The 22,493-nt window shown below is 44.9% G+C and overlaps 1 protein-coding gene and 2 long non-coding RNA genes across 4 annotated transcripts in view; 2 read left to right on the forward strand and 1 right to left on the reverse strand.

Annotated features, from left to right (window-relative positions):
- The window catches only part of LOC133269331 (uncharacterized), a 68,376-nt gene extending 65,527 nt beyond the window's left edge, over nt 1-2,849 (forward strand). For both annotated transcript variants that reach the window (XR_009743417.1, XR_009743416.1), the window contains exon 3: nt 1,885-2,849. This is a non-coding gene — a long non-coding RNA (uncharacterized LOC133269331). The remainder of the gene's footprint in view (nt 1-1,884) is intronic.
- Nucleotides 2,810-6,033, reverse strand: LOC133269332 (uncharacterized). Its single transcript, XR_009743418.1, has 2 exons — nt 5,716-6,033; nt 2,810-4,166 (listed from the first exon to the last, which is right to left on the reverse strand). It is a non-coding gene; the product is annotated as an uncharacterized LOC133269332 (long non-coding RNA).
- Nucleotides 5,677-19,348, forward strand: SIK1 (salt inducible kinase 1). Its single transcript, XM_061453470.1, has 14 exons — nt 5,677-5,795; nt 6,008-6,233; nt 7,198-7,314; nt 9,911-9,974; nt 10,182-10,343; nt 10,609-10,733; nt 10,847-10,970; nt 11,959-12,182; nt 12,428-12,577; nt 13,211-13,333; nt 13,577-13,802; nt 14,480-14,755; nt 15,311-15,542; nt 16,339-19,348. Exons 2-14 carry the CDS (start codon nt 6,081-6,083, stop codon nt 16,754-16,756), a joined length of 2,394 nt encoding a protein of 797 aa, XP_061309454.1. The 5' UTR covers nt 5,677-5,795; nt 6,008-6,080; the 3' UTR covers nt 16,757-19,348.
- The last annotated feature ends 3,145 nt before the right edge of the window (nt 19,349-22,493 follow it).

Below are 22,493 nucleotides of genomic sequence, written 5' to 3' on the forward strand. Positions count from 1 at the left end.
TTAGCATTTATTTTTTGCTTTGGAGCTGGCAGCTTGACTGAGCTTGCACTTAACACTTCCCTGTCAGGTGTGGCCTAAAAGCCCCAAACAACAAAATCGCACATGAGCTGCTACTGTGTGTAGGATGTTTCAGGGAGCAGTGAGGAGTCATACACAGTTTCAGCAGCAACTGCTGGCAATGAGTTGCAAAGCCTTGGAGCACCAGAAAGCTAGCTCCTGCTGTTTGACCTGCATCTCTGTCCACACTCCAGCTGGAAGCAGGGGGCTAACATTAAAGTACAAGTGTTAATCTTACAGATAGTCCAGCCTGATGTGAAAAATCACATATATGAGCTGCCTAAATTGTACTAAACCCAGTATGTATGTAGCTCTATTTATACCAGCTACAAGATTAAAATTAATCACTTAATTGCAGTATGAAGGTTGCTCTTGCAGTTAAAGCACTTTGCCTGGGTTCAGGACACAGAGATGTGTTTCACTGCTCTGCCACAGACTTGCCACATCACCACCATGGGCAAAACACTTTATCTAGTCTTTTGCCCTTCCAGTAGTAAAGTAGCTATAGAAAGTGGGTGAAATTACATCTTTTCCTTACCTGCTATCCATTTTGCTTGAGAAGATCACACACACTCAGTGGGAAAGTACCATTTCAAAGTGTTGGTCTATAAGCATCTGAACTCCACGTGGCTCTGCCCCAGGCATGTGCCTACCTGGTTAATCCTGATGCCAGTAGCAACAGTAGCTTAACACAGATATACTGAAACCCAGAGATTCTTGGAGTCCTCTTTAGTCAAAACCTTTCAGCAGAATACGTGCTTTACCTTGCAGGACACCTTGCAGATGGATGTTTTAAGAGATGTTGAGCAATTGCAGCCTCCAAGTAAACTCAGCAGAAACTGTGAATGCTTACTCTCTGACAATCAGCCCACATACTATAAAATTACTTTTAGCTAAATTTAAGTGGGCACGGCTAGATTATAGGTGTGTGTTTGCTTTTACTACTATCACCACCTTTGGTCATTAAACTTAAGCAACTGAAAAAAAACCCTACCTCAAAAGCCATTATTCAGTGTTAGTTGTTTAGCTTCTGCCTTTTATCTATCCTGGGCAATGGAAATAACCTGGCCCACTTATCTTTTTACATAATCTTTTCATGTGTTTGTTGCCAGTTGTCAGTCAGGTTCACATGCCCCAGCACAGTGGAGCACTATCAGAGTGACAAACACGGAAGGGAAATGATTGCAATAAAAGAAAGACACTCTCAAGGGCATAGACCACCTTGTTTGTTCTGTGTTTGTACTTCCCTTAATACAAACAAAACCAGTCAGAGGCTTGGTATCAATGGCAGCTTTTGCAGCACATTGTATTTAGGAAAGTAAAGAACCCTAACATGCCTGGTGGTGACCCTTCCTAAAGCTACTTTATAGCCCTAAATGAATGCTGAAGAGGTCTTTGTACCTTACTCTGCAAGACAAGCTCAATGTATTATGTCAGTAAAATGTCATCGCCACATCAATTATGAAATGTCATAAATGTTAACAACAAAAGATCATTGTTGCGATCATAATTATGTAACTCTGATGCAATGTTATGACCAAAGACATTCCAGTGGTCTGAAATGTATTTCTGGATACCATTGTGGTGCCTCAGTGAGGATATGCTAACCTTTAAGTATTCTTGCCAAGATTGCAGTGGCAGCCTGGATTTTTTCAAATTCAAAGACACTTTGAAGTCATATTAGAAATAGTCATGCACTATTTTTTTTCCAAGATAATGTTTTTGTCTTTAAAATAAGCGTACAAGTATTCTAGTTGGTTATCTCATCTTCTTTAAATGTCACTCTACTTTTCGGAACATGGCATCTTCCTTTTTACTTTTTTCTAGGCCAGAGTCTGACTTGGACCAGGAACATCTCTATTCGCTTCAGCAAGGTTTTAGTCAACTAAACTGTGTGAATGACAGGACACTGAAAATACTCCAACAAATCTAATTTTCAAAATAATTACACTGGTGTTTCCTGGGGAAAAATAAACCCAAACTACAGCTATGCTGCAAGTAATACCACAGGAAACCTATCATAGCAAACCAGGCTGACTACAGCTGTGGAGGGTGAAATGGGTAGAAAGGAATGCTGCTGTTTCTCTGGTTTGTGTTCTTTTTGCCAAGTGAAGAAAGTTGCTATTGTTGTTAGTTTTGAAACTGATCGAAAATGCTGAGTGAAATGACTAAAGATTGAATTGCTGGAAATATCTGCAAGAGGAATTCTGTAAGGCAACAGTGTTCATGCATATTCCCATCCGTTGACCATGCCACCCTCAGGGAGGGAGCACAGGACTGCTGCAATGGGAAAACTTAGGTGTTGTGTCCTCCCAGTTTCTCCCTCTTCCTAGAGAAATCAAGGAACTTCCTTGTGGAGGTGCTCTGGAAAGTACTTCTCTGCTTTCCTCTCTTTTCTACTCTCGTCAGGTACAAGCCTGCTCTGTAATTGTTTCTCTCCTAACCATGGGTGTTTCTCTGAGGAGATTCCTCGTTCAGGATATCCAAGACACCAGAGGGCAGCAGAAGTGTTAAAGCAGAAATTGCAAAAGCATCAACCTTCCCAACAGAAGGACCTCTTTTGATGATGATAAACCGTGATTGTGTAAGAGGTTTGTAATGACCTGACAGTATCAATTCATAATGAAACTGGTAGAAAAACGATGTAATTATGACACTACCAAAACTGTGCAATAGCTACTTCTGAGCAGCACTGCTGGAAACTGTTATGACCCACATGTACAAAAGTGGAAGAGAAATACCGAAATGTTGCTGAGAGTAATAGACACATGAAGTCTTTAATTTAACTCTCATATATCATATAATAGCGTTATAACTCTTAAAATCTCTTGAAAACTATGCAGTGCATGAGCTCCCTCCTCCACTGCGGAAGTGGTACATACCCCACCCTCTGGACTAGAGATTTCAGGTAAGTACGCAAGTAACTTCCACACATAGCTACGCCTGCCAGTTCTTCTTGCTTCTTCCATCTAATGCACATAACTGAAATCAGCATGATGGATTCCCCTTAGTGTAGCCCTCTGGTGAGGTATTACACTCTTCAGACAGTGCCATGGCACAGGCATCCACCTCTCCTTATGATTAAAAAGTCATGAGGTGATAGGGAGAGCACCAAATCCAGTCCTTTTCCTCCCATTTGGGAAGAAAGAGACTCCAAGAAGTCCCTTTAAAAGAAAGAAAAATGCTATGCTCCTAGCTGGGGCTGGCTCTCTTGAGTGTTCTTTTGAAAAGGACCAATTCTGTTTGACATTCTAAAACACTTAATCAATTTCAAATGAAAACAGCAACTATAATTAAAGAGAGGAAAATCCCACCACAGCAGAGGAACCATTATTAAGGTAATTTTTTCCTTTATAACTCCTGGGGCACTGTTCAGATGCAGTTGCTACTGTATGTGCTGTTTGTGCGTCAGCTCCTCTTCATGGGCTCCACAGAGAATATACTGTTAGCTTAATAATAACAATAATAATAATAATGTCAACTTTTCATGTGAATTATTCAAGGCACTGTGTAAGCGAGCACTAATTGAACGTTACAATAGCCTGGGCTACCTGCGTGCTGTTACCCCGCTTCCAGCAGTACATAAGCAGGTTTTTTGTGCGATGGTCAAGATAAACGAAGTTTGGGGGTTAGTTTTAGGAGTTATTTCCCCATGTTTCTATGACAAAGAACCTGCAGAGTAAGTGGCCTCCTGAAGGGCTGGCACCCATGCTGTGGTGGGTAACACAAGCGATATAGTTTGTTAGGTAAGAGACGCACAGGAAGTCCTGCTTGCTTCACTGGAACGTCCCGACAGATCTGAGGCGTGCTGATGACACACAGCTCATGTACCATGTAATTTGATTTATAGAGAGCTTTCCTCATCCCTTCCTTAGAATAAATCCTTAAAAACTGACAAAAATCTCCCCCTCCTCCCACTGTGTGTCCCTCCTGAGCCCTTCAGAAGCCATTCAGGCACCACTGAATGACCACCAAGGAGACCACCAACTGCAGGTGAAAACAAGCATACCAATTGCTTTGAAGTCTTCAGTGTGAATCAGAGCTCTGCCTCTTCCACCCAAGGCATTGCCTTATTCCAAGCAGTCTGGAAAACCCCATCCACATGGTGCCTGTAGACGGAAGAGGAGGGTCACTGCCTGGTGTGCCATTGGCTATGATGGCCAGGTGAGGGGTTCAGACTCAGGTGGACGGTCTTCCAGCCAGAAGCCCAACCACTGTCTGGAGAATTACTTGTCCGAAAAAAGCCTAGGCTGACTCTCATTAAGTTGAGTAACAGATGTGGCAGGCATCATTCAAGGCTTATTTTCGAGGATAAACTGGGATTTGAGACCAAACGTATACACATTCTGGTCATTTGCTGTGTGAAAGCTAAAGACCTGTGTGTTAGAACTCAGTGCATCTGCCACTCCACATTTGACCTTGAGAGGAACCTCGTGGGCACTTTCAAGGTGCTGAGGTTCAATTCCAAACAGCCTCCTCTGTCAGGAGTCACCTTGACAAGAAGGTGACTTCTCAAACCTCACTTCCAGGCTAACCAGAGATAATAGCACTGCAGGCGCATTCAGAACATGTGAGTAAGTTGCACAAGTATCATGGGACTGGATATATATACATACTATATATTACTTCCATTCCAGCCTGTGACCAACTGATGGACCTAGAGTTTACTGTCTGCAGGCCAGGTCAGCCCCATCTTGCGTGCCAGAGGGGACGTTCTAGAGAAGTCCCCGTCCATCACGCCTGGGGCGACTCCGGCAGCTGGGGAGCTGCGCAGGGGAACGGGGGTCAGTACCCGCCGCAGACATTGGCGCAAAGGGGCCGAGGGGGGAGGTGGGGGCACGGCACTGCCTGCGTTTTGGGATTAGGAAAGCACGTTCCCCGCAGGGCTGCAGCCACGCTTTCCGTACTGCCAGCGCGACAGCCGCTGTCAGTGGCCCCGCACCCGGCGGACTCCGCCGCAGGGCGAGGGCTGCCTCGGTAGCCGCGACGGGGGTGGCAGGGACTCGGCACACCCGCCGGCAAGGCTGGGGAGAGGGGTGGGGGTCACCATGGGCGGTGTGCCTCCTCATGCGGGGTCAGCGCGGCGCCCGCCGGGCCCTCACGCCGTGCACCACAGCGGCCCGCGAGCCCCGAGCGGCCACCACCCGGTTAACGGCTGACGGCGGCTGCGGCGCGCCAGCAGGGGGCGACCCCGCCGGGAGACGGGGCGCGTCACGTGACCGCGCAGGGGCGCTCTCGCCCCCCCTATCCGCCCTGACGTCACGGCCCCTCCGTCTCCCGAGCGACGGCTCCATCAGCGCGCGCGTCAGTCCGCGCCGTTCCCTGGCAACGGCCCGGTGCCTCGCTCCCCTTCAGCCTCGCGCCCGGGTGCGCGTCTCTCTGGCGTCAAAGTGACGTCAATGGGCTCCGTCTCGGCTTTCGGGCGGTGGGCGGGGGGAAAGGAGGCGGGAGGGAGGGGCGGGGTGTGCGTGGAGGGGGGCGGCCGGGACATCCCGCGTGCTCCCGCCTGCCCCCCGGCGCACGCACGCAGACACACACACACACACACACACACACACACACACACACACACACACGCACACACGCAGACGCGCACACGCGCTCACACAGACAGTAGCGCACACAGTCAGTCAGTCCCTCACTCACTCAGTCACGCACACGCTCCTCCGCGGTAGCGGCGGCACCGGCACAGACTGGAGACAGCAGCCGCGGACAGCGCCCGCCCGCCCGCCCGGCAGGTACGGCGGCTCAACGGCCGCCCCGACGGTGTGAGGGAGCGCGCGGGACCGGCGTTCCCGCGAAGCTCGGACGGGGCAGCCGCGGGGGTACGCGGGGAGGAGCCCGCCGGGTTGGGAGGGGAGGGGACGGTGAGGGGAGGCGGGGGGTGTTTCTTCTCCCGGAGCCGGTCGGATGTGACGGGGGTGCGCGCTGTGCCCGTGTCCCCGTGCAGGTGCGAGCGCCCGCGTGCAGCGCGGATGGTGCCCCCTTAAGCGCGGCGCGCGCGCTGCCCGCCACCCCGAGCCATGGTGATCATGTCAGAGTACACCTCGGTGCCCGCCGCCGGGCAGGGCCAGCAGCGGCCTCTGCGAGTCGGCTTCTACGACATCGAGAGGACCTTGGGGAAAGGCAACTTCGCTGTGGTAAAACTGGCTAGGCACCGAGTCACCAAAACGCAGGTGGGTGCGGAGCACACGGCGGGATGTCTCTGTGCGTGCGTGTGGCTGCGGGGGTTTGCTGCCTCCGACAGCACCGCCAAAGGAAAGCGGGAGCTCTGGGGGTGAGGAAAGCGGCGTTGAGCTCTGCGAAGTCCGGCGGGCTGAGCGTGCCTCAGGACTGCGCGCCCGTGGGATGGGGCTCTTCGAAAGAGCTTCCCGGTGTGTCCAGTAGAGCCCACCTCAAATTAAATCTGAGCAAGGATATATGAAATCCAGAATTCCATAGAATCACAGAATGGTTTAGGTTGGAAGGGACCTTAAAGATCATCCAGCTACAGCCCTGCTGCCATGGGCAGGGACACCTTCCACTACGCCAGGTTGCTGAAAGCCCCGTCCAACCTGGCCTTGAATTTGTGAGTGTTTTGATAGTTTTGTTGAATTACTCCGTCCTTGTTTGCTAAAAAGTCCCGACAAATGTAAGACCTTCTGAAGACTTTAGACGGGTTGATTTTTTTCATTCGATGTGTGTGCTTCAAGAACAAAGAACTTGCAGAAATAATTTATTAGCGCGCATGCAACCATGTATATATTTCTGGTGTATGTCAAAATCCTATCAGTCACTCCGGTAGAAAATAGTCTGTTGTGGGAATCTGCTTTTCACTGGCATGGGGTGGATTAAAAGATTTACGGAATCCTGTCCAGTGCTAATTTCAGCAGTTCTGTTCACTACCTTATGTATAATCTTTTGATGTAGAAAAGAAAAATGAAAACACTCTGTGTCGTGAATTCTGGGCAGTTCTGAAAAACAGAATCAGCTTTGTCAAGTCTGTACTTTAAAAGCTACTTTGCTTGGATTTTGTGAGTTGTGTGCGCGCGCAGGGTTTTGGTTTGGGGTTTTATTTCTATTTTAAGAGATCTTAACTTTAAGAGTACCTATTTTGTAATACCTGGGGTTGTTTTATTTTATTATTTTTTTAATCTGCAGGTTGCAATAAAAATAATAGACAAAACAAGGTTAGACCCAAGCAATCTGGAGAAGATTTATAGAGAAGTTCAGATAATGAAGCTTTTGAATCATCCCCACATTATCAAGCTTTATCAGGTAAGAGGGCAGCTTTGAAGTTAAACATGCAGATGAGATATGCCTCTGCTCTTCTATTGCATGTGATTTGACATTGAATGTTTGCAGAGAGGATGCCTATCGAAATACTTTTTGAGAAAAATGAATTGATTTTTAAGTCATTCATCGTTCTTTGAACAAGATTCTGATGCGTTAGGCAGCTTTTGACAAAATCCTGTGTAAAATTTATAATTAAAACTAGGCTGAATTGTGTTTCAGATTGAGGAGCTGATTGTCTGAACTCCTGTGATTATAATTTGCTTTTTGAAACTCCTGCTTTTCCAGTTTAGAGGGCTCGAACTTCTTACGTGCTTTTGATACGAGGAAGACTTAAATTCCTGTAGGACAGCAGAAAACAAAGCACAAAAGTTGAGTTTGCATAAGTGGAAGGGGTTTAAAATCAGCAACAATGAAACTGAATCAATCTAAGTAGAAATCTACACTAAGAATTAGAATTCTAATCTAAGTAGAAAAGTCAGTGAATGTTGGTATCTTAGAAGACATCAAAAAATGACCTGTTCGGTTATTCTGTTCCAGTCTGTGTAGCTTTGAAAATTAATTTTAAGTACCTTTCCCCTTGTAGAGTGTCACAGCAGGAATTCTGAATTAGATTTGTTCAGTTTTTGTTCTGATGGGCATATTTAACAGTAAGAAGAAATTCACGTGTGGTGCCCACATTGTCCTGTGAGCGAGGACTACTTTGCAAATTCAGAATATTCAATCTAATTAGCATTTGTTGTAAGTTCCTCTTAATCCCCTTAAATAAACAGTGCCATGTGGATTTAAGAAGGTCATAGAATCATAATATGGTTTGGGTTGGAAGGGACCTTTAAAGGTCATCTAGTCCACCCTCCCTGCAATGAGCAGGGAAGAGGTATTGCAGTCAGTCTGGACCTGTCTAGAAGGGCAGGGGGCAGAGAGGAATAGATGGGTGAAGCAGCAGGTCTGAAAGTCCATGTGTGGTAGCAAACACTATTATCAGCTGCAATCTTACCGCTGGGTTTGTTAGCTTCAAAAAAAAAGGAAAGAAATAGAAAAAAAATGTAATTACGGTGTAAGGCTGAAGATCCAATAAGGCAGGTGCTTAGGCAAGGCATTATTTTTAAAGACTTTGACACACATGAAGTGCTTGATATTTATAGTATTAACCATCATAACAAAAATTATTCTGTGTTGGCACCTGACGTCATTGTTGCTCATAGGGCAGCACAGGATATACAGAAGCATTCTAACAGTTTGGTTGATTTCATTTCAGTGGAACGATGTGGTGAAAATACTATTTCGAAGCTTTTAGGAAAGCAGGTTAAATTCCAACTAGTTGAACCACTTCACTTGATGGAGCAAATGACGTTGGTAGTGGACCACAACTTCTTTTCAGTGAAGTTTTCTTTTCTTTGTTGTTGTAACTGATGCTTTACCTGTTTGGTGGAGACTGAGAAGCAGGGTTGGAATTAGATGACATACCAACGCAGGGTGTGTGTTCTTGTATTATTTCATCATTGTTTTAGTTTCAGCACCGCGTCTTAATTTCATCCAGCTGGCAACTTTCCCAGAACACTTTCCTTCATTTTTTTAAACTGGGAACCTCTTTTCCTTTGCTTTGTTTATTTTCATTTTGTATCTGTGTGTACTTGTAGTGAGGGGAGGACAAGAGTCTTAGAAAAAGGTTACATGTTAGGAGCCTGGAAATTACGGCCTTTGAAGTAGTATTGATGCTTTTTTGATTGTTAACCTGTTGTGAGCGTTCTTCTTCCAAAGCAAAATATCTGCTCCTTGAGAGTCCAGTTCTAGAGAAATGTTGTTATTTTAAAATCTGAAATGCAGCATTTGAAAGATGTGCCATAGTAACTGAAGATGAATTTGGAAACGCTCAGCATTTCTCATTCATGGTTTGGTTTTTAGTTCTTTACTTTTTTTTTTCCTCCAAAGGAAAAAAATATCAAAGGAAATCGCTGCTAGATTGATAGGTATAGGCTGAGCTAGATATTGACAGTTGTCGATGTGCATCAGCGACTGCTGGTACACAAACAGCAACCTATTGTCACTTGCATGGGAGGCTTGCCATGTCCCTGCCAACACCAAATGGTAGCAGGGTATTTGATACTACTTCTTGATCTGTCCAAGTTGCAGCAATCTCCCCTGATCTGAGTAGCTGCAAGCCTTGAAACAAGGATGACTTTATATAAATTTTAAGTGGTTTTGCATGTTCAAAATATATCAAAGTAATTGTAAAACTGTATATGCATATTTTAACAAAAAGAAAAGGCATTCAAGGAAGTGTATGAAATTATTGAAATGCTCATCAGTTACCTTATGGAAATTAGGTGGCAGGATAATGGTGAGAAGAACAATGGCATGGGAAGCCATTGTGTATTGTAGGCACATAAACATTGATTTGTTATCTTTTTCATTACCAGTTTGCTTGGAAAGAACACTGTGGTGCAAAATTAGATGCCTTTATTGCCAGCTGCTGTGGCAGATAAATAATTGAAGTCAGGTTTGAGAATACACTTGGAAAAAAGAATGAAACTACAGAGGTCTGTGTTTTTTTTAAGCATGTCTTCTTGTGTCTTCACAGGTTATGGAGACAAAGGATATGCTTTACATTGTTACTGAGTTTGCAAAGAATGGAGAAATGTTTGGTAAGTCGTCACTGCCAGAGCTAAGAGTTTTTTAGATTTAGAAACCGTGTCTTTATTGTTGTCATTTGTGAGTAATGCATGTATTCTGGTTAAAAATCCAGGGTTGGTGTTGTCAGCTGTCAAACAGCAAGGGCAGCACCTGCAGCATTGTGGAAAGTTTCCTCCAGGTGTTTCTAAATCCCGTGCCTCTTACATTTTGTCTTGCAGATCATCTAACCTCCAATGGGCACTTAAGTGAAAGTGAAGCACGGAAGAAGTTCTGGCAGATTCTTTCAGCAGTGGAATATTGTCACAGCCACCACATAGTTCACAGGGATCTCAAAACAGAAAACCTCCTGCTAGACGCTAACATGAATATCAAGTTAGCAGGTAATAAAAAATATGCGGTTCCTCTATAAATATTAGGCATGTAGTCAAATTCAGTCTCCCTAAGATGATCCTATAAATGTGTTTATGGTAACTGAAAATAAAACAAAAGTTACTAGTATTTCTCTGAATGTAGCCTCTGGACAAAAGAGAACAGCTTAAAAGAATAGGCAGAAAAGAAAACAATACAGCTACTCCAATCTCTCCATTTTCTGGTACTTCTGAAATAACTAGCATGTGGTTGAATGATGTCTTACCTTCATTTCAGACTTTGGCTTTGGAAACTTCTACAAGTCAGGAGAGCCCCTCTCCACGTGGTGTGGAAGCCCACCTTATGCAGCTCCGGAAGTTTTTGAAGGCAAAGAATATGAAGGACCTCACCTTGATATATGGGTAAGCTTGATATTCCTTAGAAATAACACTTTACAGTTTGTGAGGTCTGTGGGCTTTCAAAAGCATTGCATCTGCTGGAGTCACTCACATGCTGTGCTGTTTCCTGTTGACAGAGCCTTGGAGTGGTGCTCTATGTCCTTGTCTGTGGTTCTCTGCCTTTTGATGGACCCAATTTACCAACGCTGAGGCAAAGAGTGCTGGAGGGGCGGTTCCGCATCCCTTACTTCATGTCTGAAGGTGCTTTTTTCATATCCTTCATGTTAGAAAAGGGGCTACAAATAAAGAAATAGCTGTCCTGTTCCCTCCTGAGGCAGTGACAGGTGGGACTGGTTTTGCAACTGGCAATCACTTTGTCTTTACGCGACTGATAATTTCTGTAGGGCAGCCCATATAGTCAAGGGGCTGGTTGCACACTTTTTCTGGGATCTGCTTTATGGTGCATCTAAAATGCTGTAGTTTCCTTTCTTAGAGTGTCTCTATGATTATAAAAATACTTGACACTCTAGCTGGAGAAATAATCACAAATCAGCGAAAACAGGATTTTAATGTGACTAGTGTGCAATGCTGAGATGGGTGTAGTTCTCCTAAGATATTTTAACTATGCAGTAAAGGGCATATTTCAGTGTGGCTATGCTGTCAAGGAGAGCAGAAACAGTGGGGCTTAGTACTGTTTCTTGAGCACTCCAATAGTCTGGTGAGAAAAAAGAAGTGTATTATCACCTCTCTCTGATTTGGATTTGAAAACAAGTGAATGTGCCTCTGTCTTCAAGTGAAGGGTATCTCTTGAAGTCTGATCTTTATCAGTCTTAGTCACGAATGGCTTTGACTTCCTGGTTATAAACCGATAAGCTGTATATAGGGTCCAGAAAGTTGTATGTGATGGTGTTCTGCACTAAATTCTGACATATTTTAAGTGGATGTAACATTGTAAAACCTGCATCCACTCAAAACTACCTCTCCTACAAGGTGCAAGGTCACCTGAAACCTGCTGGTATCTAGTACAGCTTCACTTCGGTAGTGATGTGTTGCTTTTGTGAAATGTATGTGGACGTCTCTAACGCTGTTTTGAATATCTGGTAGTCAGATCAGGCATCAGCTGCTCAGAATCCTTTAATTCTCATTTTCATAGACATCATACACTGTTGTTGGGAAGGTTACTTAGCAGTGACCTTGGGCTGGGCTGTTTTTTTTACTCCTTGCTCAGGAGTTTCTCTTTGTCACCCAGACTGTGAAACACTAATCCGAAGGATGTTGGTTGTGGACCCAACCAAGCGAATAACCATTTCCCAAATAAAGCAGCACAAGTGGATGCAAGCTGACCCATCTCTTCAACAGCAGCAGTCTTTGTCCTTCTCCATGCAAAACTACAACTCTAACCTGGGTGACTACAACGAGCAGGTGCTTGGGATCATGCAAACGCTTGGCATTGACAGACAGAGGACTGTTGAGGTGAGAAGTGCTTGCCCTTTAGATATGTCTTCATTGGCTATCAAAATGCCAGTGGTGCAGTCGTATATATATACGTCATTCAGTGACTGGCCTGGATTTAGTGTCACAGTGCAGTAGAATCTTCACTGCCCTTCTGGCTTTTTACTTACTTTTGGAGTCAGCTATTATGAGACCTTAGTGATGAGTTTTGGCTGCTTATATCCTGAGTTACCTGTAACTCAAGGGTCCTTTCAATGTCATTCTAGTCTCTGCAAAACAGCAGCTACAATCATTTTGCTGCAATTTATTACCTGCTCTTGGAGCGCCTGAAGGAGTATCGAAGCAGCCAGCTATCAAGTCGTCCAGCAACTGGCCGTCAGCAAAGGCCAAGGAGCTCTGAAATCAGCAATGTTGAGGTAAGGAAGGGCATTACATACTGGGAAGCTCTGTGTATTGGCTCTTTTTTTTCTTTCCTGGCCCCTCACTATGGGAAAACACAAAATGGTAACTCTCAGGCTTCTGAAAACCAATTCTGATATTGCTGCCCTCTCATACGACACATCCTACTATTCTTTAGCAGGAGGTTGGTGGAATACTAAGCCTGTTTCCTAAAAAGTGGCTGTGGGTCATGGTCCAAGGAGTAGTCTGCCTCTAGTGCAGGTCAATGTGAGCCAGAAGATTAGGCTTCGTATGGAAATTTTCCCCTTTCGGCATGGGTCAGTTACACTTCTTTGTTACGTGCCCCATAGGATCCTCAGAAGTACTTCATGAGTCAGTTTGTGTTTTTTTTTCTGATATTCCCACCCCCTTTAAAGTGTGCTCTGGGTGCCTTTTCAAATTAAATTTGAATTCCAGTTAAGTTGCCTAAACTAGGAGAAGTTTTGTGTCTATTTTGGCATGGAAAGACTAGCTTTGTTCATTTTCATAGAAAGTATATGGAGAAATCTTGCACAGAACATGGCTCTGAAATTCCTTGAGCCTCCATTATCTGAAAAGTCATTTGAAACTGTGGTGTATGTAATGGCTTTTGTACATCGCTCTTTCTCCAGATGGCACAGGAGAGTCTCACTAGTGAAACCCTACGATCATCTTTGCTTTACCAGCAGCCCCAGAGCCTGATTCAGCCATCCTTGCAGACAGAAATGGACTGTGACATGAGCAATCCATTACAGGTTTGTGTTCTCAGCTAAACTGTGTGTTAGGTTTTTTTCCATTGTTCTGCCAATCCGAAACAACAGGGGTTGTGACTCTGTTCTCTCCCTCCAATCTTTTGTTTGACATTTGGTCATGGTGTTGTGGTAGCCTTTCAAACAGTATGCCTACTGAAGGCACGCCACAGGGCTGTGAAGAGTATTAAAAGGTAGTGCAGAAATAAGCGAAACGCCCTTCAGACTGTGATGTAACATGTTTTGCAGCCTGTGTTCTTCCCTGTGGATCCCAACTTCAATGGGCTCTTCCGGAACCGCTCCATCTCGCCCAATAGCCTGCTGGAGACCACTATTAGTGAAGAAGTAAGGCAAGAGAAGGAGCTGGAAGATGAAATTAAGGCATATGAGCACCCCATCCACATCCCCAGCAACACCAGCAGAAGGCATACGCTGGCTGAAGTGACCACTCATTTCTATCAGCATGCCCCTCCATGTAAGTAAGTCTGGGAGAGGTGGAGGGTGTCTGTATTTAGAGGAGAAAGACAGAAGGAGTGCCTCAGTGGGCAAATGCCTGGGGAGTTTGTGCTGATTTTACCTTGACTGGGATAGGAAGGCCCAGAAAAGAGGTCTGTGCTCTGTCCTCCCCAGTTCTGACATCTTATAAATAAGCATGGCCGTGAAGGAAGAGAAGTGGCACTGTTGTATTTCAAGTAGATCACTTGAGAGGGAAGCATTCTCACAAGCAGGACGTAACCCTTCTCTTCCTGCTTCTGCTGTTGTACCAGAGAAAAGTGGGGGCAGCTGAATTAACAAAAAATGCCATCGCTGTCTGTATTTGGTACATCCAGACCCCGTGAACTAAGTAAACAAGCAAAACATTACAAAACAGTAATCCTTTGTCAGAGCTGCTGTGCTAAGGGAAAATTCTAGGCCTAGCCTGGTGGTTACTGGCAGAGTCCTGCCAACTGGATGGGAGCCCAAACTGAGGTTATTTGTTGATGACCCCTTGCTGGAGTCGAGCACTGTGACAACATGAGTTGCTGGACACCTTTCCAGCTTGCAGTTGCTTATTAGTGCCAGTGTAGGTGGGCAGAAGTCTCTGAAGTTATGTTTGTTCCTTCCCATACTCATCTTGTGAATGCTTTTTCTCTCTTTCCTTCTCCTCTGTAGGTATAGTCATTTCCTCTTCTGCAAGCCCCACAGAGGGAACTAGTTCAGACAGCTGCCTTACTTCATCTTCAAATGACAGCTCAGTGGCCCTGAGCAGCTGTTTGGCAGGTCAAGCAATGACGGGGAGTCCCGCCACAGCTAGGATGACGTCACCCTTCCTAGCTTCCCAGTCTGATGCTCCGGTGTTACAAGCCCAGGGCTGCATGGGAGGTGCTTCTCTCCTGCCTATCAGCTTCCAAGAAGGAAGGCGAGCATCTGATACCTCATTAACTCAAGGTAATGTCTTCCTTGTTTTATTGCTGGGGAATTTTACCCTTCCAACAGCCCCTAGAAGAGGGTAGGTAGCATGCAGGGATGCTTGCTTGCTTGTGTTAGTGGTACACTGAGGACAGTCACCTGGATATTCTGCCTCTTGTATTCAGGGTCCCCAAGGGAGAATTGGATGCCCTGAGGAAGGTGCCTAGATGAGACGTTCTTAGACAACCGATTCAGCATGCCCATTGAAGTATTTCTGCTGCCATGAGTGGGATGGTAGGCTCTACCTTCCTCCTAAAACACAGGGTGCAGACATCATGATTTCTGTCAGGTTTCTCCTTTGCTGTGCATGTGCCCATCTACACAAGGGTGCAGCTGTCCCAGACCCAGTTCCATTACATAATTCTTGCTTTGACTGTCAGGCAGAGGGGTGAACGTGATCTGAAGAGTTAGTCTCTTGTAGTGCGCTTTGCACGCAAACGAAGGCAGCTTCCCAGAAAGGCTGATCTGTAAAGTAGGCTCCTAGGCAAATGCTAAGGAGGATTAAAGTGCATTTCTTTTCCTCATGTCCCACAGGCTTGAAGGCTTTTAGGCAGCAGCTGCGGAAGAACGCACGAGCCAAGGGGTTTCTCGGCTTGAATAAAATCAAAGGCTTTGCTCGGCAGGTGTGTCAGTCCTCCTCATCTCGGGCAGCAAGGAGTGCCATGAGCCCTTTCCAACACACACAGCCGAACACCTGCATGTACGGCAGCAGTGGGAGCAGCAGAGAGGGAAGAAGCCTTCTGGAGGAGGTGCTACAGCAGCAGAGGTGAGAAGCTGGCCAGGGGAGTTTAGCTGTTTTCATTGGGTTTACTTTGGTTAGGGGCAAGCAAGGAGGAGTAAACACAGCAAAAGAGATTGGGGGGTTTGGTCACTGGGGATTCCTATCCTCCATCTTTGCTGTGTGGCAGCAGATAAACTGCTTGGCTTCCTTTGTGGCTTCCTGCACTGGCATACATAACACAGGATGTGCAGCTCCACTTAAAAATGTCAATGTCCAAGTATTTGGAGGTCGCTGAATTGAGAAGCAGTTTGGTACTGTGAGGGAAAACATGACTTCTCCCCATTGCAAGCTGTGTTTTTCTTTGTTAGTTTTGGGAATGATTTCTTTCCTTCTCTGCCTCCTCCTGTAATTTTCCCATGGCAAGGAAGTGAGACCTTGTAATTTGGGAAATGTTACAGCCCACAAAGGAGACACAATTCCAGTGGCCTCAAACGTCATGTGTGGTAGCACCTCTTCATTCCCATAGAAGCAAGATGGAAAATCGAGTTTCCGGTTTATCTGCACACGTTGTCTCTAGGACATCTATTATTAGCAGGCCATGTGGTGACTAGATAACTTTCTGGTGATAGTTGACCTCTCCAGTGTGGGGAAAAGCCAAGTGAAAACACGTTGCCCTGGCATGGTCAGCTTGCTTTAATTGTGCTGTAAGGAGAGGTTCGATAGAGAGAAGGAAACAAAGGGGAAAGTTGTGGTCAGGGTTAGGGGAGAGGAAGTAGGAAGGAAAACATTAAACCATGCTAGCAGTGCAAATTAACCTTTTCCACCCTTGGATTTTGTTCAGAATGCTTCAGCTCCAGCATCACCAGCTACTTCAGACAGCTTGTCCCCAGACTTCTCAGACAGCTGCAACAAATGGCATCCCCTCCTCTGATAGCTTAGGTACCTGCAAAGCATCCAATTCTCTTCTGTTGTCAGAGCTACAAAGAGAAAACTCATTTGAGCTGGCCTTTGGCAACAGCCAGCTGCTCCAACCTCATTTCTTCGGTGTCAGCGTGTCACCGGTGTCCTCAGCAGCTCACCTTTTAGACACACACCTGTACATCAGCAGCAGTGTTTCTCCAGTTGGCACCACCTTCTCTCAGCAGCAGAGTTTCTCTGCACAGTCTCCAAGCTATGACGCTGTCACTCTGCAGCACGGGGATTGCGAGATGGAGGACCTGACTTCCAACCAGCTAGGGAAGTTCGTCCTGGTGAAATGAGAGACCTGGCAGCTGCAGCTCCTGCTGCTCTTGTTGTGAAGAGCTTCCACCACCATTCCATGGTGCGTGTGGCTCCATGGCTGGCTGACGTCGTGTGGACGAGTGACTCTCAGAAGCAATAAATTTTGAAGTATGTGAAGAGGCTGTCTGGCTCAGAAACTTTATAGAACTGAAACAAGCAATATGTATGTCTTTTTGCTTCTTCTACTCTTGCACTGAACAAATATGAATAGAAACTGATTTTTTTTAAAGGAAGAATAATGGTGGGGAGGTTGGGTGGGGCATTTGTGGGGACAGGGAGGGATGTGGTTTGGGAAGAACTCTTCGGTACTGTACTCAAGTCAGACCAATACAGCTCTGCTGTTATGCAAGATTAGCAGCTGTCGGTGGTGACACAGCAGGGAGAGGCTTTTCAAAGAAGGGACCAGAGCCTCCCTTTTTCACAATATTCATTTATGGGTTTGTGAAGATGATTACCTCTTTTAAAGAAAATAAACAGAAAACCAGTGGCATGCAGCATTATGCATTCATAGAAGACAAAAATGGAAGCATTGCCATTTGTTGGGTGTTTTTTTCCCCTCCTGTTAACACTCATTTTATTTAAAGGAACCAACATCCCCATTCCACACCTCCCAGATACACATACTGAAAATGAAAACTGTGAAGTTCTTGCTTGATGCATCAGCTGGAAAAGCTTAAAAAGCCCTTCTGGTTAGTACAGAGGCAAGTAATCTGCTGAAAATGTATCCCTTGATAACAGGATCCAAATTGCATAATGTCTGGTCTCTTGCAGGGATGTTTGTTTGGGGGTTGGGGGATGCGTGTGTATATGCATACACAAACACGCATATATTTTATCAGTCTGAATGATCTCTAGGAATCTTTTTATAAATGCTAAGTTTATTCATATTCTTGCAGAGCACTGAGGAGGAAGCCTTAGTACCAGTGGGGTGGTAGGAAGGGCTTTCTTTTTGATAAGCCCTTCTGGAGGTTGCCTACCAAGTTGCCTGAGGGGTATTTCTTAGTGCTGCACATGGTTATTTCCGCTGCTAATTGTGTTTTTATGCATTTCATTATCAGGGTCCAAACAGAACTGACTCTTGGGGAAATGTGCAATATTGAGGTTATAATTATACACTGACAAAAACAAAAGGAATAGGCTAGAACAGAGTTCCACTCTAACGGAGTACAGCTATTTCTGAACAAAACTGTATTAAAAGTGAGTAATACAGCACAATCTTTGGGTATTTGGTTTTGGTTGGTTTGTTTTTGGCATATTAGCAAACTAAGGTTTTGGATTAGATAGGTGTGTGTTTTTTTTCCTATGGTTTTTAATGCTGTATATGTATATAAATAGGAAGCAGAAAACTATATAACACTAGTTATTTTTTATATTTTGTAATATGCTTACATTGTGTTTCTGGTATAAACCCCACTCCCCTTCCAAGGCAGGGTGCTTCGGTATAATGGGGAGAAGAGCCTGTGCTCCTACAGAAATGAGGTGGGTAGGGCATGCGAACTTGGGAAGCAGGTGAGCGAACAGCCACCCAGCTTGGCTGGAAGCTGCCAGCTGAATGTCAGGAGATAGGCGCATTCTGTCTGAATGCTTAAAGGACCCATCTTCCTAAGTGTGACACGGGGTGCCTTCAAGTTACCTTGGCTTCATGCAACCTGTGGTATTACGCATTTGCAAGTCATACAATACCTGTTTTTTGTTTGGTTTGTTCTGATTTTTGTTTGGTTTTTTTGTTTGTTTTTTTTTTTAAGAAGAAAAAAGCCAAAGATCGACCAGGTTAATTGGTGGGAGTAGGAAGGCTTGAAGATGTCATGTGGCTCTGTCTGTGGCTCTCCATAAACAACCTCTTTATCTGTGTGTTGTACCTGTGTGTCTTTGCTGGTGCATCTCCAGCTTGCTGCTGCTGCTGCATGGTCTGGAAGCTTCAAAGTGAGAGAAAATTGCTTGATTTGGATTTCTGTTAATGAGTGGTGCCTTGCAGCAGAGAAAACACCAAAGTCTCATGCTCATTTTTAGTGTGGTTTAAAAAAAAAAAATATAACCCAACCCAAAAAAACAGATTGCATGGAGATGGCTGGAGAGGAGGGCAAGAAGGAGCCAGCTCATCACAAAGCAGCCACTTTGCCTTCAGTTTTGTAAGGGGTAGCACACATACTTCAAACGCAGAATTTCCTCTTCACTATCTGTTTTGCTTAACGCCATGGATCAAAAGGCCACAGATTCTTTTGTTTCCTGTCCTGAGCAATGACAAGCACTTTACTTTCATAGTATTTTTTTTTGTTTTTCTTTTCCAATTGCTGTAGAACCTCTTTGGAATTATTGCTGGAGCAGAAAGAGGTCATTTTTAAAAGTTTGGGGTTTTTTTTGTAGATACCTTGACAGTGCTGTTCTGCAGACTGCAATGCAATAGGGTATTTAAAGACACTACATGATTGGTTTAATTGAGATGTATAGTTTATTTTTTATCATGACTGAACAATCATTTTATTTCTTATGTTAAAATGAGAGGTGTACACCAAAATGATTAGTCGATGTGTTTTATTTAATATTTAAATAAAAAAGGTTTTAAAATTGTTGTCCTGCATATCATTCCATGGAGTATTTTTACCTGATACATGTGTATATTACCTGCATAGTTAAGACTTGTTGTAAAGCTGAATTCCATAGGACACTACTGACACTTTCTATTACGCACTAAATGAAGAGGAATGGCAGGCTCACAAATCTGATAATGGGATATTGAGCCTTTCTCTGGTAGGCAATCTGTCTGAATCTAACCCAAGTCAGTAGTAATCAGGTTATAAAATCTGGCGGTAAGAGAGGTCTGTGGAGTGAAAATGGTCAAGGGTGAGTTAGTCTGTACCAGCTGAGCACTCCATCCCCATCACCTTCATCTGAAAGAGGCCCCAGCCAGATTAAGGCAGCGATGTGTGCACAGTGCCTTGCCTGGCTTTAAACATGCTTGGGTTCTGCTGCGACTATGGCAGGGATGCACCTCTGTTCAAGAGCGCTCATTGTGGCTGCCTGTGACCTGAGGTGGTGGCACTGAACCTGGAGAAGATGTTAGTTAGCGAGTGTGGGCCGGGGAGGGAATGGCCAAGAGGAGGGGAAGGGATTGGGTGGCAGGAGACTGCAAGGGGACGGGTCCTGTGGGCCATGCCATGGGAGAGTACTGGACTGAGACTGTAGAACCAATCCTTGGCTTCATCCCCAGTTCTACTTCACTGCATTTGTGTTTCCTTTGCACCTTTGAGGGACATGCATAGCCATGGACTGTCGTCTGCAGAAAGAACACAGGACATGAGCGGCTGAGAGCACATGCACTCAGAATGAGGGTGACGAGAGGTTTCACATGCAGGAGAGCCCCCAAATATTTGCAACCTCTAGTTTATCGTGGCAAGCACTCAGAAGAAAAAGCAAAACAAAACAAAAAAAACCACCCCATTTTTGTTTCCCAACAAACAATGGTTAAAAAAATTAGATTCTTATTCTGAAGTTATTTTCAAATCCGTCTATCCCATTTTGAAGGAAGGGGAGAGTGGTGGGAAGGTAAATCAAAAAGTTAAAGAAAAGCCTGGGGGCAACAGAGATAATGTTTACTTTGCCTTTTTCTAAAGGCACTGTTTGCTGAGCTGAAATTTGTAGAGCTCTGTATGCATTTGCCATGGCTCTCAAACTGGTACAAATGTGTCATGCACATGTTTTCCTAGGGTTTTGTTTTCACTGTGGCCATCCAAAGTTAGGAATTTTGCAACTGGTAAAAAAATAATGGAGGTATTTTTAATTGTTTTTAATCTAGATTTTATATGACCTGGTTTAAGAACAATACCAACTGCTGTTTTCAGTTGGGTTCTCAGGGCATTATTTTAAACCCCAGCAATTCTGAGAAATATCAGAAAGTTGCTCCTTAATGGATATAAATCAGTGCAGCTCCACCAACTTTCATTGACATCATTGACCCTTGGGTATAGAGGGATCTTGACAGCATCATGATTTCTGTGAAATGGTAGGAAAAACAAGAACAAAGAAACCCTGGGACTCTGGATTCAGTTTCCATGTGCACACTGGCTCGCTCCTGGTGCTTTAGTCACTGTCTTCCTGCCTTTCCTCTCAAATCTGTCTCTGCTCCTGTTTACCACGTTTGTTTTTGTCTTTAGTATCTGTTAAGATGCTGTTTTTCTTGGCTTCGTTTCCCACATTACAACTTGGTACCTAGTTCCTTTTCCTTTCTTTACCAGTCCTGGATCAGTGTGTCCACCCCCACCCCCCCCACCTCCCCAGATGGAACAGATGCTGGCAAGTTTAGATAGCCCCAAAAGTGAATGATCAAACCTTGTTTTTTTAAAGAAAGGAAATGCCTTGAGCTGGCAGGAGATGCTAGACTGGTAGAAATGAAAAACACAGGCTGTTTTTTACAGAGCAAGCCGAGTGCAGACACCAAGCCGAGCACTCTGGTGCCAGTGTGGTCCAGCCGTGGTAGCGAGGGACTCTCACCCATCCCTCTCCTCCTGCCCTCCACCTGATGATGCATAACTCATCCCCAGACCCATGACCTTCTCCTTCACTGTGTCCAGAGCATAAGTCACACCTCAGAGATGAAAGTGGCGATAGGCAACGTTGTGTAATCTTGGCCTGTGACTGCTGGAAAGGAGAAGCGGCAGAAGGGAGAGCAGTTGAGCGTACAAAATTATGGTGCATGCGAAAGAAAGTGATCAGTGTTTCCGTTTTACTCATCCTGCAAAGTGAGAATAAGGCACCCATCACGCAATGAAGGAGAATTAATTTAAGAACTGATAAAAGGAAATATGTGCCCCAGGAGGACGTCGCTTCAAATACAGTTGCTGGCTTATTTCATGACTGCTAACTACTTTTAGTGGTGACAGTTAAGTCAATGATAAAGGTAATCCACTGTCATGGTTTATGGATTTCGCAGAGCATCTGTGGGAGATCAGGAAAGAGCTGGTCTTAGGTACAGACTGCCGGGGGCATGATAGAGAGATTTTTTGCGTAGAAATGCTTTTTCAGATATCAGGCATCAGATATTAGCAACCTGCCAAAGGCAAAACATTCATGTGAGGTGAAGAAATTTGATCATCACCTGCAATAAACTCCAGCTTCTTAATATACATCTTGTATCATCTGTAATGCCTTATGCAGTGATAGCAGCTCAGACCAAAGGTCCAGCTAATCAGGCAGCTCATTTCAGAAACAGGCTCTTAGGGACAGGGTGTAAGGACAGGGCGAGCATAGCACAATCCCTCTGTGGTATTACCAGCTCAGTAAAAAACAGACTGCAGTTAAGGGAATTTTTGACTGGCATCTGGGTCATTGTGTTTGACAGCTGCGGATGGGTTGAGCCTCTAAGAATTTGGCTAACCCCTTCTGGAATTCTTTTATAATTGTGGCCTTCACAGCATCCCATGACAATGACTGCCATAATGCAATTTTGTGTCACGTGAAAGTATTGCTTCCTTTCCTTTGCGTTAGACCTCCAGCCCAATATATTGGGTTGTGCTGCTTTCCTCTTGTGATAGCGGATGTGATGAGTAGTGCTTTCCTGTTCACACCTCCTGCAGATCATGAGTTTTTGGGACCTCTTTCACATCCCTTCTCTGTTGACTGCCTATGGAAACCATTGCATGTTTCTTGTGCCACCTCTCTGTATCTTCACCCATTCTTCTACTTCCTTCTTGGCCTGTGTTTGAGGCAGGGGTACCCTAG

Source organism: Pezoporus flaviventris, unplaced genomic scaffold (assembly GCF_033815535.1).
Source record: "Pezoporus flaviventris isolate CSIRO_AGI_PZ_B2104156 unplaced genomic scaffold, CSIRO_AGI_Pfla_v1 ptg000015l, whole genome shotgun sequence".
Classification (NCBI taxonomy): Eukaryota; Metazoa; Chordata; class Aves; order Psittaciformes; family Psittacidae; genus Pezoporus; species Pezoporus flaviventris.

What these genes read in the sequence shown, in the direction of transcription:
- SIK1 (XM_061453470.1), top strand. Translation starts at nt 6,081, where the DNA reads ATGGTGATCATGTCAGAGTACACCTCGGTGCCCGCCGCCGGGCAGGGC. An exon ending in ACCGAGTCACCAAAACGCAG is followed by an intron (nt 6,234 to 7,197) that starts GTGGGTGCGGAG and finishes TTTAATCTGCAG; the next exon opens with GTTGCAATAAAAATAATAGA. An exon ending in GACCTCACCTTGATATATGG is followed by an intron (nt 10,734 to 10,846) that starts GTAAGCTTGATA and finishes TCCTGTTGACAG; the next exon opens with AGCCTTGGAGTGGTGCTCTA.